Here is a 15,790-nt window from a genome sequence, read left to right as displayed (position 1 = left end):
TAGATACAGAAATTTAGGTAAAATGGTCGTCTTAATAGCATTGATTTGACAGTTCAATGATGAGGACAATGGGGAGCATTTAGTAAGCAATTTTTCAACATGATAATTGAGGGGTAAATGGTTAACTTTAAATAGATCCTTATGCTTCTTAGTAATTTTAACACCCAAATAAGTAAAATAATCATTAACCAGTCCAAATGGTGATTGTTAATAGATTGGAACTTGCATATTTAATTGAAAAACTCACTCTTATTAAGATTCAATTTATAACCAGAAAAAAAAAAACTACTAAACTGAGCAAGTAGTAATATTACTGCAGGAATGGATTTCTCTGGATTAGAGATATATAGTAACAGGTCATCTGCATATAATGATACCTTATGCTTCCCATTCCCACCAATAATGCCAAATATATTGGGTGAATCACGAACAGCGATTGCTAAGGGCTCCAAGGCAATCTCAAACAGTAGGTTTCTATGTCCTTTTGGAGCCTTTTGTGTTCTCCCTCTAACCTCTCTCGCTCGGCGTCAGCTCTTTGCAGATATTCCAGAACTTCCTGTTGTAACCTATCTCGCTCGGCTTCTGCTTTATGTTGATATTGGTTTTCCCCTTTAATCTGTGCCATTCTGCCTTAGCACTTTCTCGCAATTTTATCAAATCCTCCATTAAACATGCAACCACGACTGATTTTTGTAATTGTTTAAACTTTCTGCCAGTCAGCCTCCATTCAAAACAATCCAAGTCTTTTGGACTTGCAGAATTTCCTGAATTCTTCATCCTGGCTGGTTGGATGTGGGAGCAACCGCTAACTACCCAGTCCCAGATCTCTCTGTACCTCACCCACGTGGTCCGACCCGAGTCTCCCGCTAAACAAAGAGATTTGTCCTCAAGCCCCAACAGGGACTCCAGTTCTGTTACAAAAATCACCCTTTGTAATAATGATCAGTGAGGGGCAGGGAATGAGTGTTTTCGGATAAGTATCTGCTATTGTCTGAACTAAAAAGCGTGAGTTCACAAACCATCTCCCTGTGTGCACTCTGCTAGAATTCCTGACTCTAGATGAACAGCGAATGAAGAGAAAAGGTATTACCCGGGAAAAGGTGACTAGGTTGTCGAGGCGTTGCTTGTGGTCCCGATCACCACGTGTCCGTGGGATCCACCTTATCCGCCGCGGTAGGTTTCTGGTTGCTGGACAGTTATCGCCCCTGCGTATTTGGAGCTCCTGAGTCTTATACCGTCCCTCATCAACTGGACTGTTGGATCTCCGTCCATTTGGCTCAAGGTCACCTGAACTACCTGGGTGACCTTCTTACTGGTCATTGTACAGGGCTACAACCAACATTGTTTCGTGATTCTGCCCACCCCAGCCTTGTGTCTTTCTGCCTTTACACTCTGACTGGTCCAATACAGTTAAAAGAGGCAACCCAGACAGGGAGTCACGAGATTACAAATTGGTTCTTTGTTAGGTCTGGCATTTTACATAACAAGTAGCTACTCCCATGAGAATGGCCTCAGATTTAGCAGGTCAATACGTTGTTGCTTGTAACCACATTCAATTGCTCTGATTAGATTAATCAACAGCAAGAATCAATTCAGAGTCCATAAAAGAGGGGGAAACAAAGACAACTGGTTTGCCTGCGTCTCCTGTCGTTGATTAGACTGTAGTTTCTTCTGGCCAACACCAGGGAGGAAGTTATGTGCTGATTGAAAGTTGGAGCTATGGACGGAGCTAAAAAGCCAGAATTTAAAGCTGTCACCAGGGAGAGAGTGACGAGTCGAGTTAGTATCGTCACCAGGAAGGAGGGTAACAATGGTCAGCAGGGAGGGAAAATACACAGAAAGAAAATGGAAAATACACAGACAGAAAATGGATGTCAGGAAAGCGGCGACTCACTGAAATCCAAAGGGAGTGGCGGGCCGACATGAAATGATCACTGACGCCTTTGTTATTATGGCCGAAAGGGGGCAGTGACGAGCAAAAAGGGAAGGAGAGGCCCACCGGATAAAATGACCAGAGGAGACGGAGTGACACATTGAGAAGAAAGAGAGGGTAATTGGTCGATGTAAAATGGTTGATTAGGAAGGAGAGACGCACTGACCGAAAGTGTCTGATGGGCTGTTTGGGTTAGTGATAACTTGGTTAAAAAGAGCTCCTGGAAGGAAAGGAGTAAGACGTCGATTGAAAACGACCGTCACTACGGTTAATTTTGTCGAGGCAAAGGGAGAAGTTTGCTGGCTGAAAAAGAACCCGCCCGCTGTGTTGACAGGGGCACCAAGGAGTTAGTGACGCCTTGGTTAAAGTGAGCAGCAGGGAAGGAGTGAATGAGTGAATGACACATCAACAGGTCAGCGGAGACGTAGAGCGGTGTGGAAGAGGGAGAGTCACTGAGACAGGCAGGGGCGCAGGAGAAGGAGGGACGCGGAAGGGGCAGAACGTTACCCGGTTCGGATATGACTCAAGTGCGGAGTGAGAGACACTGGAGCGGGTCGATATTTCACAGACCTTAATGCGAACAGTGTTAAAGGGAAAAAGAAAACAATAACCGCTCGGCCAGACAGGGCCGTTGACCAAAATCCTCAAATGGAAAACGAAGCCAATACTGCGGCTGAAAAGAACAACCGAGAATAAAACGAACACCGCCAGTCTTCAGAGTCAGTTTAGTCCACAGTCCAATTTTTCAGCCAAGGTGGAATGCAGATATCAAAGCGTAGCTATGTCCAAGTCTCGAACAAGCACTACGAAGACGAGTATGGAGTTAAATATTACCACAATGCGGTAATAATTAGTTGACACGTGTATGGCCACAAGCGCATTGCCGTATCTACTGCGCAGCCGAATCCGTGGCTGTGACACAGAGAGGCTACAGGTGGATCTCAGAACCACTGCGGTTAACAATCGCATTTGACTTCCAGGGACGAGAAGAAGCCCAGAATGACTCCAAATGCCCGCCGCGTCACTTGAAGTGGCTGCTGGAAATGGAGTGATGGTAGAAATGAGCACAAAGGTTGGAGTGACGTACTGACTTAAAATGGGCGAATCCCTGGTTAATGTGAGCGTCAGGGATGCAGTGAGACCTCACTTACAATGGCTGCTGCCGGACACAGAATGGCTGGCGAAAGAACATCCAATGTCCACCGATACAATCCAGGGATCGACTGTGTTCTAGATGGCAATAGCGGTATTTAACCTTGAAACAGTAGATGGAGTGATTTATATCTTCTTGCGTATTTATGATTTAATTCTAAAAATTGACTCATTGAATGAACTATATATATATAATCCACATGTGTACATATGTTCCTCGGGGGGGGGTGCACCGATGGGCTTGGGAGGAAGAGGAGCGAAAGGACAAAGAGGACACTGGTGAGACTCTGGGCGTTGTGAAGTACCTTCGGCAACAATAGACGAAAGGAAGGGCAAGGAACTCTCATGTGAGTTCATAGTTGGGGTAAGTTAAATTATCCCCTCTACTGGAGGAGCCTGATCATTTACGAGTAGAAGTATTGCTGAACCTGTTGCTATGGGACCTGACGCTCCTGTCACTCCTTCCGGACAGCAGCATGGAGAAGTGAGCATCACCTGGGTGACGGGCGTCCCTGATGATGAATGCTGCTTTCCGGTGATTTCACTCCTTGTCGATGTTCTCAGCGGTGGGGAGGGATACACATCTGATGGACTGGCTGCATCCACAACTTCTCGTTGTTTATTCTACTCAAGGAACTTGGTGTTTCCATACCAGACAATAAAGCAACCAGGCAGGGTCCTCTCCACTTTACTACTCTAGAAGTTGGCTAAGTTTCAGATGACATGCTAAATCTGCACAAACTGACGTAGTATAGACGGTAAATATCGCTAAGTCTTTCCAGGGTAACAACGAACAAATTCTTCTCTTCTGAGCCTCTACACTAAGGATCCCAGTCAATATGGGGGATATTATAGTTACAGATGAAAATATACTTTTTTGTCAGAACCGGGAAGCAGGGGTAACAGATTCATCGCAAGCTTCAATTTAATCGTGGTTTGTTTACAATGTTTAGGTTTTTTTGCACTGTATGGATAAAATTGCCTGGGATTCCTGTTAATACTCTTCACTCTAGTCATTTCCTCGTCTCTATTCACTCTCCCAATTCACAATTTGACTTACTTGTTGATTCCTCGTATTCCTCCGAGACCGAGAACAATTAGAACAATTTCAGAATCCCAAACTTTGTATTGTCTTCACTTCTCTCTCTCTCTCTCTCTCTCTCTCTCTTTCTCTGTCTCTCTCTCTCTCTCTCTCTCTCACTCTCTGCAGTAAAGACAATGGTATTTTGTTGTCATATGTAAAACAGTTACAATTGTACTACTGGAAGATAGTTCATGACGTCAGAGAGAAAGAGAACCTACAGGTTGAGAAAGAGGAGAAAACGAGGGTGAATGAAAGGCCGGGTTATGACAGGAGCAGGAGTGGTTGTTACTGACGAAAGTATACCACATGATCAGGCAGTTTTGTTAGAACCGGTAAACAAGAGTAACAGATTCGCCACAACATTCAATGTAATCGGGTCGTGAGGTAAGGTGCAAAGTGGATTTCACTGGGACGCCGAAGCCAGTGATGCCGTCAGAATCAGCTGTAAACAGCTGGTTTATTGCTCTGAGGCAACACACACAAAATATGCTGGAACTCAGCATACCAGACAGCAATTATAGAAAAGAGTAAATTCTGATAGTGTGTGTTATTTTCTATTTCGAGCATCAGCAGATTTTCTCCCGTTTTAGTTCTATAAGTCTGTTCATCATATTGTTTCCATTTATACACAAGTGGGTTTACAGAATAGGTATCGTGAAGGCAGCTTGTTTGTAATAATTTACAGTATTTATTTCGAACGTTTACCAAATTTCAAAATCCGATTCAATGGGAATATCAGCATATTCCTGAGTTCTTCTCGGAATCTGCTCTGGGTCAGGGCGTAAATAAAAGTGTTGGTGCAGGAACTCAGAATCTGTAGCATTCCCGATATTTCTTCAGTGAGGTAGCGGGGATCTGTCACAGAATAATAAATAAAACTCATTGAAATCCGCTGATAGATATAAAATGCCTGCGGTGTTACCGTGCACAGTATGAAACTACCGGTTATGCTGAAGAGCAAAACGATGGATTTGCGTCGGTTCTCCATCTCCCGGTCCTGGTCATTCTCTCCATTTCTTCGTGTCCGGAGCCCCCGGCGGGCTCGGCTGGCTGCTAGAATCTTCCTAACAGTTCGAATATTGAGCAGCAGAATCAGAAAGAATGGGACGCAAGGGGTTAAAATGCGGTGAAACATTGCAAATGCCGCCCATGAGGGGGAACTTTTGTAGCTCGATGTGTAAACACAATACCAGGGAACACCATCAATTACTACCAAAGGCTCGTATACAAAGCCCCAGGGGATATTCTCCGAACAGGCCAGCACACTCACTGTCCCGATAACCACAGCGGCCGTCCTCTCGGTGCAATATTTTGTTTTCAGCTTCTCACAGCAAATACCACAAATCGATCGACGGTGAAAGCGACAGTCAGCCAGACTGAGGCCGCGGTGCTCGCAAAAATCAACCATGCACCGAGTCTGCACACAGGAGTGATGAAAAGGAATGATCGGGGAAAATAAATCCAAGCAGTCCACGTTAGCAGCGGATAGGAAATAACCAACAAGAGATCGGTGGCGGCCATTCCCACCAGGTAACGATTGACGCATTTGGACAGACCGCACTTTCCCCGGGACACAATCACAATCGCCAGCAGGTTCGCTGAAAGAGAGACAGGGAACGGCAAGCTGAAAAAGTACTGACCAGGGCCAATGCAGCAGTGTGAGGGGATTCTCTAATAACTCCATGATATTGTTGCGCTTAATTGTGGAAGGGTCCAAAGAGGGCGCAGATCTGGACGAGAGAGAGAAGGATTTTACACTGTAAAATAAAATCAATATAATTTGTATACGGATTTATTACTGATGACCGAAATGTGCAGTGTCAGCGGAAAGTGAAAACTTGGTAATGACTTCCTCAGAGTCCATACTGGTTGGAACATTTTCTAACGGCTCCTCCGCGTTTCGTGTCATAAACTGAATAAATCCGCACCCTGACTGCGGGATACTTCCATGAGACAATCATCAACTTCCATGGCGCTCCCTGTCAGGACAACCGAAGGACGGTACAAAAAAAAACGGGAAATGCGGAAACACGCAACCAGACAAAACAGAATATGTGGGATAAACTGTTAAATTGTATCTTCTCATAAACGTTCTCAAAGGGGCCCCTGAAAAACCTCTTAAAATTTCTCTTTCCATTCAAGCTGGTTGGGGTTTTGTGTTTAAAGTATTTCCCAGTCTCTTTCTTAATCCAGCATTTGCCACCTCAGTGACTTTACAGCAGAGCATTGACTGTTACCACAATTACAGCGCAATCTCACACGAGAGATGTGGATATGACACCTCCCATTGAATCCATCACAGGGAAGCAGGGGAGAGGAATTCATCGTCCAGTAGCCAACTCAGTGTCGCTTTTAGATAACTGTATCGGTGTCAAAAGTAGATAATATATAATACGTTTTAGAGTATTGATAACTATGAAGTCACACGTCGGTTCGGTTATGATAGTTGGCTTAGCAACGACTTCGCTGAGTTGTCCATGAACTGCTTCACAGTCAGTCACAGCGCACACATTTGTTAAAAATCTACAAGTTTCACGCTACAACGTGGAACTCCTCACATTTACAGAAGTGTTACTACCAGTCGAAGCTTTGATTATTGCACCTCACACGACCGCTCACATACAAATGCAGACAGTCAATTGGCATAAACACTGGATGCAGTGTAAACACAATATTTGCGATTTCAGTGCAGCCACTACCGGACCAAAAGCAGAGAAACCCGAACATCACACTGTTGAACCGAAGCAGCTGAGAGAACTCTGCCTGATCCATGAATTCCAGTATCGCTGAATTCCAGCATCGGTTTGTTTTTAGATCCAGATCCCCAAATCCACATTCCCGGTGTTCATTACATTCCTGAAATATGGAAGACTGGGAAAAGACATGCGGCAGTGGAATCCAGCGACAGAAACAATCACAACATTGGAATTCAACTTCAGTTCCCACCTACAGAGGCTGAAACGGCGGCTTACCGGGAATTCCAACGGCTGAAATAAAAGGATAGTAAACTTCCCCTATTCTCAAGATGACTGGATAACCCATTTCAGTGAGAACCTGACCTGTCGCTCCTGAATTCACAGCTCCGGCAGAAACTCTGCGCTGATGCATTCAAGACGTCCCTGATTTATACAAAGGATCAGTCTCCAGAGATACCTCTGACTAACTTCATTAGTTAAAATTACTTGAACAAACACTTTAAATCAACACCATTGACTCTGATGTAAATATTGGGCAGCTTGAAGAGAAATATATCAACATTCTTGGGTGTTAGGTCAGCTGTGACTCATTTGGTGGAAATAATGTCGATGTCTGAGTTTTCTCTCGGAGCAGCCAATTTACAGGGCTCATGCTTTTGTTCATCAGCAAACAGATTTCACCGACACCGTGCTTCCGTCCCGTCGATTTTCCATTTTCAACTGTCCTATTGTGCTTCAGTTCCCTCTTGCTCCTAACCCCCCCCACACACACATACACACACAGAGACACACACACACACACACAGACACACACACACACACACAGACACACACACACACACACACACACACAGAGACACACAGACACACACACACACACACACAGAGACACACACACACACACACACACACACACACACACACACACAGACACACAGACACACACACACACACACACACACACAGAGACACACAGACACACACACACACACACACACAGACACACACACACACACACACACACACACACACACAGAGACACACAGACACACACACACACACACACACCTCACTGCATGCCTCCTCGTATAACTATAGAACACCTCCCACCACCCCAGCCCCTCGTGTTAGCTATTTCAACCCTGTGGGGAAAAGGCCTCTGGCTGTGCACACGTTTAATGTTTCCCATCATCTTACAGGTCACCTTTCACCTTCGAAAGAGAAAAGGCAAAGTTCACTGAAACAAATGAGACAACAGATTGCGGCTGAGAATGAAAATTGGGTCCACCATGATGAACTGACGGAGCAGACTCGATAGGCCAGATGGCCTAATTCTGTTCTTATATCTTATGGTCTTATATATTCATATGCAATTATGAAGCCGCCCTGACTTGTTTTCACAGGAGAGGCAGCTCCCTTTCCCTGAGCTATTGGCAACTGTTTGCGCGGAGACTCGCCCTGCACCTGACAGCACCATTCATTCACTCAGGCAGCTCAGCACGTCCCAGGCAAAAGGGGAGAATCAAACCGTCAGCTCGGAACTTGGGAGCGCTAAGCAGTGAACAGACTGAGCGGTTGCCGTGGCAGGGAAAAGATATGACTATATAGACGACAGAAGTAAAGATGGAAACGCCCTCGATCTAAGTCAGGTTCCACGAGGCCATAAGATTTGATTCTCTGTTTGCTCTCCACTCTTTCCTTCACCCGTCCCCCTTTGCTGTTGGACCTGCTCCACGGTATCGCCGATCTTGCCAGAACGTGGCAGCGGGTGGGAAACACCTTTCTCCCATCCCGGGTCTCCAGTTAACCTTCTGGGCAGTCCTTTGGACGGTGGGAAGAAACCGGAAAGTCCACACATTCCACGGCGAGGCCGTCCCGGCAGTAGAGCTCCGCAATTGAACTCTGAACTCTGGAACATCCCCGAACTGTAATTAGTTCTGCGCCTGGGAGGTCTTCACTGGCCTGGGCAAGGTTGTATGGAAGTTGCCCATGCTGCACGTCTCCCCTCTCCACGACACTGATGTTGTCCAAGGGAAGGGCATTTGGACCCATCCAGCTTAACACCAGTGCCGCGGCAGAGCAATGTGTGATTAAGTGCCTTACTCAAGGACACAACACGCTGCCTCGGCTGGGGCTGGAACTCACGACCTTCAGATCGCGAGTCGAATGCCTTAACCACTTGGCCAGAAGATCACCTGTAATAGCGTCGCTCTAATCCCGAGGCTGCTGTTTGCGGCGGTCGTGCTTCCACGTTCCGACTACTGTCATTTGCTGGGCTGTAAACCGGACTCATCCCACATCCCTCCACCCCATCCCCCGCTCCTGTAGTTAGCAATTTAATCGAGTTTAGGATTATTTTCTCTAAATTTCGATGGCACCGCTGTTCGTCAGCGGGAAGAATTGAAACACAGTTGCCAGGGATCGGCCCTCCTGAGGTGGCTCCTACTGCAAGAGATAGGACGAAGAAAGAAAGTCCAAGCCGTTCTAATGAGAACGGTTCGTGGAAGACACTTTTTTTAGGCTTTTGATTGTGCACCACCGGAAAATGCAGCAAATGAACTACCCGTGATTTCTATGACGTCAATTGAACATGACACCAGTTCAAGCCACACGTCTGCCTACACCGTATCTTCCTTCACCTATCTCTCTGAAGTACCACTTAAGCTGTTACAAGTGTCTCCTGCCACCACCTTGCCAGGCTGACAATGCAGTATCATCATCTGCACTGCGGGACTAACAGAGAGAGATCTGCCCCGGCCTTTCCTGTGAGCCGGGCCTCCTCTTACACGCATTCCATTGGACGTCCCACTTCAAAATTGATCATCTGATCTCGTATAATCACCGCTCCCTGATCACCCTCCATCATATCCAAACAGCACCCCATACAGTTTGTCCCACACACCGTCCGATCCCCAGTGATCTCTAGAGATCTACCCTCCCCGAATTACACTCTCCCCAATCCCCAAGGATCCACCCTTCTCGAGGTACACACTGTCGGACCCCCAGGGTCCCACCCGCCACAGGTTACGCACTGTCCTCTTACCAGAGACTCACCCTCCGCGAGTTACACACTGGCCGGTCCTCAGGGATACACTTTCAAAGATTTCCACACTGTCCAGTCCCCAGGGACCAACCTCCACTAGTTGCACCCCGTCGGATTCCCTGTGACTCACACACTGCAAGTTATACACCGTCCGATCCCCAGGAACCATCCTCCCCGATTCACATATCGACCTACCATCCCCAAGTAATACACTGTCTGACCCAAAGTGTCCCACCCTCCCTGGTCACTGTCCGATGTCTAAGGAAGCACCTTCCACGAGTCACACATTGACCGATACCCAGGTAACGACAGTCCAAGATTCGCAGACAGTCCGATCTCCAGGGACCCATGTTATCCGAACCCGGGTTCCCACCTTCCCGGATCACACACTGTCCGATGCCCAGGAGCGCACGCTCCACGAGTCACACACTGTCTGATCCCCAGGGACCCAGCCTCCGCGAGTCACACACAGCCCGATCCCCGGGGACCAACCCTCCACGAGTCACACACTGTCCGATCCCCGGGGACCCACGCTCTCATGGTGCCTGCAGAAGGACTTGGAAAGATTGGGGGAATATGCAAAGAAGTGGCAGATGGAATAAGGTGTAGGGAAGTGTATGGTCATGCAAACAGGCTAAGGAGTAAAGACATGGGCTATTTTATACATGGAGAGAAAGTTCAATAATTGTAGATGCAAAGACTCTTGGGATTTATCTTGCAGGATTCCCACACGGTCAACTTTGCCGATTGAGTCGTCGCTAAGGAAGCTGAATGCAATATTTTTTCCATTAATTTCAAGCTCCAAATCTGCTTTTTGTCATTCCACAGTACCAAGTGTAAAGGGATCGAAATGTTCATATGTCCGGATCCGATACGGCACAAAAAATAGAATAAAGACAGGAAAATAATAAGCAAACAAATAAATGCAAATAGATTATAAGAGCTTATGAACCGAGACTGATTGTACATAAACTTACGCAAGATATGTTTATTTCAAGAGGATTGAAATGTAAAAGCAAAAGTATAATGCTGAGGCTTCAGACAGCACATGGTGTATTGTGAGCAATTTCAAGGTCTTTTTCTGAGACAGAGTTGTGCTGGCATTGGAGAGGATTCAATAGAAGTTCACTAGAATTAACCTAGGAATAAAAGGATTAACATACAAGGAAAGACTGTTGGCTCTGGAGGGGAAATCGCTGGAGATTCGCAGCATGAACGTGTGTGGGGAGTTGCGGGGGTGGGGGGTTTGGTTGTGGTGGCGCTAGAACCTGTTGAATATTGAAAGGGCTAGATATTGTAGAGTGCATGTGGAGAGGATGTTTCCTACGGTGGGAGGGGGCACAGCCTCAGGATGGAGGGGTCTCCATTTTTAAAGGAGATGAGGAAGAAAAGTATCTTCATCAAGAGACAGGTATATGGAGGAGTTTAAGGTGGGGGCTTATATGGGAGGCAGGGTTTGAGGGTCAGCACAACATTGTGGGCCGAAGGGCCTGTAGTGTGCTGTACTGTTCTATGTTCTGTGTTCTAAGAGGGTGGCGAATCTGTGGAATTCAATGGAAGGCCGTGGATGGCTAATACGTTGGGAATATTTCAAGCGCATTTTGACATGCACTTCATTCATCGGGTTGTCCAACCTTTCCGGGAAAAGGCAGGAAAATGGGGCTAAAGAGAAATAAAAAGACAGCCATGATGTTATGACGAAGCAAACCCGTTGGATCGAATAACGTAATTCTGCTCTTGTGTCTTACAGTGGCATGAAAGGGTCTGGTCACTTTTGGTCAAAATTTCTGTTACTGTGAATAGTTAAGTGAGTAGTAGATGAACTTATCTCCAAAAGTCATAAAGATAAAGATGAAACATTCTCTTCAACATTTGAAGCAAGATTAGCGTATTATTTTTGCTTTGTACAATTTTAGAGTGAAACAAAAGGAAAGGAACACCATGCAAAAGTTCGGGCACCCCAATAGATTTGAGCTCTCAGATAACTTTTACCAAGGTCTCAGACATTAAATAGCTCGTTAGGGCTATGACTTGTTCACAGTCATCGCTAGGAAAGGCCAGGTGATGCAAATTTTAGAGCTTGATAAATACCCTGACTCCTCAAACCTTCTCCCAACAATCAGCAGCCATGGGCTCCTCTAAGCAGCTGCCTAGTGCTCTGAAAATTAAAATAAATGATGCCCACAAAGCAGCAGAAATCTCTAAGAAGATAGCAAAGCGTTTCCAGGTAGCCGTTTCCTCGGTTCCTAATGTAATTAAGAAATAGGAGTTAACAGAAACGTTGGAGGTCACGTCGAGGTGTGGAAGACCAAGAAAACTTTCGGAGAGAACTGCTCATAGGATTGCTAGAAAGACAAATCAAAACCCCCGTTTGACTGCAAAAGACCTTCAGGAAGATTTAGCAGACTCTGGAGTGGTGGTGCTCTGTTCTACTGTGCAGCGACACCTGCAGGAATATGACCTTCATGGAAGAGTCATCAGAAGAAAAGCTCTTCTGCGTCCTCCCCAAAAAATTCAGCGACAGAAGTTTGCAAAGGAACATTTAAACAAGCCTGATGCCTGTTGGAAAGAAGCCCTGTGGACTGATGAAGTTAAAATAGAAATTTTTGGTCGCAATGAGCAAAGGTATGTTTGGAAAAAAAAAGGGTGCAGAAATTCTAGAAAATAACACCTCTCCAACTGTTAAGCACGGGGGTGGATCGATCATGGTTTGGGCTTGTGCTGCAGCCAGTGGCACGGGGAACATTTCACTGGTGGAGGGAAGAATGAATTCTATTAAATACCAGCAAATTCTGGAAGGAAACATCACACCGTCTGTAAAATAAAAAGCTGAAAATAAAAAAGAGGATCGTTTCTACAACACGATAATGATCCTAAACACACTTCAAAATCCACAATGTCTACCTCAGAGGGCGCAAGCTTAAGGTTTTGCGATGTCCCTCACAGTCCCTCGACCTAAACACCTTTGAAAATATGTGGATAGACCTCAAAAGAGCAGTGCATGTAAGACGACCCAAAAATCTCACAGAACTAGAAGACTTTTGCGAGGATGAATGGGCGAAAATCCCCCAAACAAGAATTGAAAACCTCTTAGTTGGCTACAGAAAGCATTGGCAAGCTGTGATACTTGCCAAAAGGGGTGTTACTAAGTACTGACCATTCAGGGTGCCAAAACTTTTGCTTCGGGCCCTTTTCCTTTTTTGTTATTTTGAAACTGTAAAAGATGTAAAAAAAAAAAAACAGTAATCTTGCTTGTAATATTAAAGAAATGTGTTATCTTTAACATTATGCCTCTTGGAAATCAGGTCATCTTTTATTCGCTTAGCTATTCACAGTAACAGAAATTTTGACCGTGGGTGCCCAAACCTTTGCATGCCACTGTATATATTCGGTTCTTTCGAATACTTTCCAATAATTGCCCCACAACTGATGTCAGAATCACCGGCCAATAATTACCGGTTTTCTCTTTGGAGTTTTTTTTTAATGGAGGAATAACACTGACTCCGTTATATCTGCTGTCGCTAAGGGTGATTTATCGTCATAGCTTTCGCCTCACTAGCACGTGGCACACTTTGCAATCACGGTATCACAACCTTGGAGGACCGGCCTTTTAATTTGGCACCTAACTGTCTATGGAAAACCTCGTCACTCGTCCTATCCATTTCATTGGTAACTATATGGACCACAACCACTGTTTTTTTCTAACCCCACCTAAGAATGCTGAGGACTTGATCCGAGATGCCCCGGACTTTGGGAGCCAGTAGGCAGCATACCAATCGGGAATCTTGTTCTTGTCCATAGAACCTCGTCCATTGCTTTTGCTAACAAATACAGTACCACCACAGCGCACCTGTTCATCTGCCTTCCGACTTAAGTCACAAAACAAGACCCTGTACCAGAGATCAGCCAAATGTAACTTTGCTCTGTTAGGATAACCACCTATTCCCTCCCGCACCACACCATAAACAGCATCCAAAATACCTGTTTCGGAGTGGGATGGCCACAAAGATACTCTGGAATAGTTCATTAACCCCTTTTCCCTTCCTGATTGTAACTTATACTCTTGTGTCCTGTAACTTAGTTGTAACTGACTCTCTGTATGTCCTACCTATCACTCTAGTAGCCTGCCAAGTGATCCGGAGTTCATTCAGTTCTCGCGCCAACTTCTTAACGCAGATTGTTGGAAGCTTCAGCTAGATGTGTTTCTCGCAGGTCAAGTTATCAGGGACGCTGGAGTTCTCCCTGCCTTCCTACATGCCGTAAGTGGACCACTCAACTCTCCTGCTTTCTGTTAAGTCTTCCTTCAGAAATTTCAAAATAGCATCCCAGTCTGTCTAAAATTGCCATACAATTAAGATAGGGAATCGATTTATTACTATATATTTCTACCTTTGCGCTGAATTTTTAAATCTATTTCATAACCTGAATCTGACATTGGCATAGCAGGCCAACCACCGGTGACATGAACCCATTTCCTGCTTCCATCTTACCGCAGCTCTGCAGCATCTGCGGATTTCTGAGGCCCCGCCTCCCGCTCTGAACACGCAGGGGTCACATTGCACATGCTTGGTCTCCGGATAGTCGGTGGTTTCCTTTCCGTTCAGTGAGCTATCAGCGGGGCAAATACATCAAGTTCCCATCGGTGAGTATTGAGGTCGGTCCCGAGCCGGCAGGTCTGATGATGATCAATGAGGGTTTGAAGTCGGACTCTACCGATCCGTCGGTTTGTACTTGGGAAACTTTACCTCTATCTCCCGGCCCGATAGCAGATTCGAACTTCACCTTGATCGATGCCTGGCGCCGGTTTGGTCCGGTACTGACATCCTGTTCGGCCACGTCCTGTCGTTGTGGGGAAACGGTTAATTACGGTCATGCACAGAGGTACAGTGAAAATCTTGTTTTGCATCCCACCCATACAGTTAAATACATTACAACAGCAGGTTGAGCTGATATAACAGAGTCCATGGAGGTGAAGGTTGTTTCTTTGATGTTCTCAGCTGTACCCACAGTTATCTATAGTTCCTTGCAGTCATGGGCCGAACAACAACCGTTCGAAGGCGTAAAGTATCCGGCTAGGTTACTTTGTATGATGTCTTCATATACTTTGGTGGGTCAAAAGACAGTTTCCAAAGTTCTTTTTGTTTGTTCTAGCTTTCTCATTTTAGGATCACTTGTACAGTAGTATGGACTATTAATTCACTATCTGTGTTTTGCTGGAGGAACATCTGAGAATGTCCTTGATCCTTTCTGCCACCTGGCGCCATCTGCTCATTCCGTAGCTTGTCGTTCAACCTCCATCTCGCCTGTATCTCAACAGCTGAAAGATATACTGCATATTAGCAAACTGTCTTCAAACCTTTGTCTTCATTACGGAATATTGTCTTTCACCTTTTGCTTCATTGAATTTTCCAGGAATCTTTTTTTTTTTTTTTTGTTAACTAGAACTATCAGAGGTTCAATTATATACAACACGAGGCAGGGTAAAAGCAGCAATTAGAATTTTAGGTTCACCATTACAAAATGGCTGCAGTGATAATGTTTTTCATAATCAAACTCGTAGCATATTATGTTGAGTTTGTTATTTCCTTTTTCAGTTAAATTTGGTGAACCACTTCCTTTGTTTCCCGGGTAACAGTCCGCCAGATCTGCAAGTAGTGTTGCACAATTTTATCGCTTTGTTATCACAGCTTCTCAGCGTAGAGACAGTGCTCTCAGGATCAAATGCAACTGAATGATAGTGGCAGGGAATGATGCTGTAATCATTGACTCTATGGAATGCATGACAGCAGGGACAGAATGAAATTAGAGATAACAAATTGGTGAGGGTGGGGTGGCATTTATACAGTTTCGGGAGAGCCAAGTATTTTGCAATCACTTGATAT

At 45.4% G+C, this 15,790-nt stretch overlaps 1 protein-coding gene across 2 annotated transcripts; it reads right to left on the bottom strand.

Annotated features, from left to right (window-relative positions):
• Positions 1 to 2,970: 2,970 nt before the first annotated feature.
• Positions 2,971 to 15,559, bottom strand: LOC140207019 (uncharacterized). 2 transcript variants are annotated; one of them, XM_072275339.1, is made up of 3 exons: positions 14,399 to 15,559; positions 4,875 to 5,767; positions 2,971 to 3,188 (listed from the first exon to the last, which is right to left on the bottom strand). In XM_072275339.1, exons 1-3 carry the CDS (start codon positions 14,470 to 14,472, stop codon positions 3,184 to 3,186), a joined length of 972 nt encoding a protein of 323 aa, XP_072131440.1. In that variant the 5' UTR covers positions 14,473 to 15,559; the 3' UTR covers positions 2,971 to 3,183. The 2 variants fall into 2 exon arrangements, with proteins under 2 accessions (XP_072131440.1, XP_072131439.1); XM_072275338.1 differs by having other exon boundaries at positions 2,971 to 5,767.
• Between the last annotated feature and the right edge of the window lie 231 nt (positions 15,560 to 15,790).

Source organism: Mobula birostris, chromosome 13 (assembly GCF_030028105.1).
Source record: "Mobula birostris isolate sMobBir1 chromosome 13, sMobBir1.hap1, whole genome shotgun sequence".
NCBI classification, from domain to species: Eukaryota; Metazoa; Chordata; class Chondrichthyes; order Myliobatiformes; family Myliobatidae; genus Mobula; species Mobula birostris.
The sequence above is the reverse complement of the archived record's forward strand: the minus strand, read 5'-3'. Positions and strand labels throughout refer to the sequence as shown.

What these genes read in the sequence shown, in the direction of transcription:
- LOC140207019 (XM_072275338.1), bottom strand. Translation starts at nt 14,472, where the DNA reads ATGTGCAATGTGACCCCTGCGTGTTCAGAGCGGGAGGCGGGGCCTCAG. An exon ending in GCAGATGCTGCAGAGCTGCG is followed by an intron (nt 5,768 to 14,398) that starts GTAAGATGGAAG and finishes TCTCTCTTTCAG; the next exon opens with CGAACCTGCTGGCGATTGTG.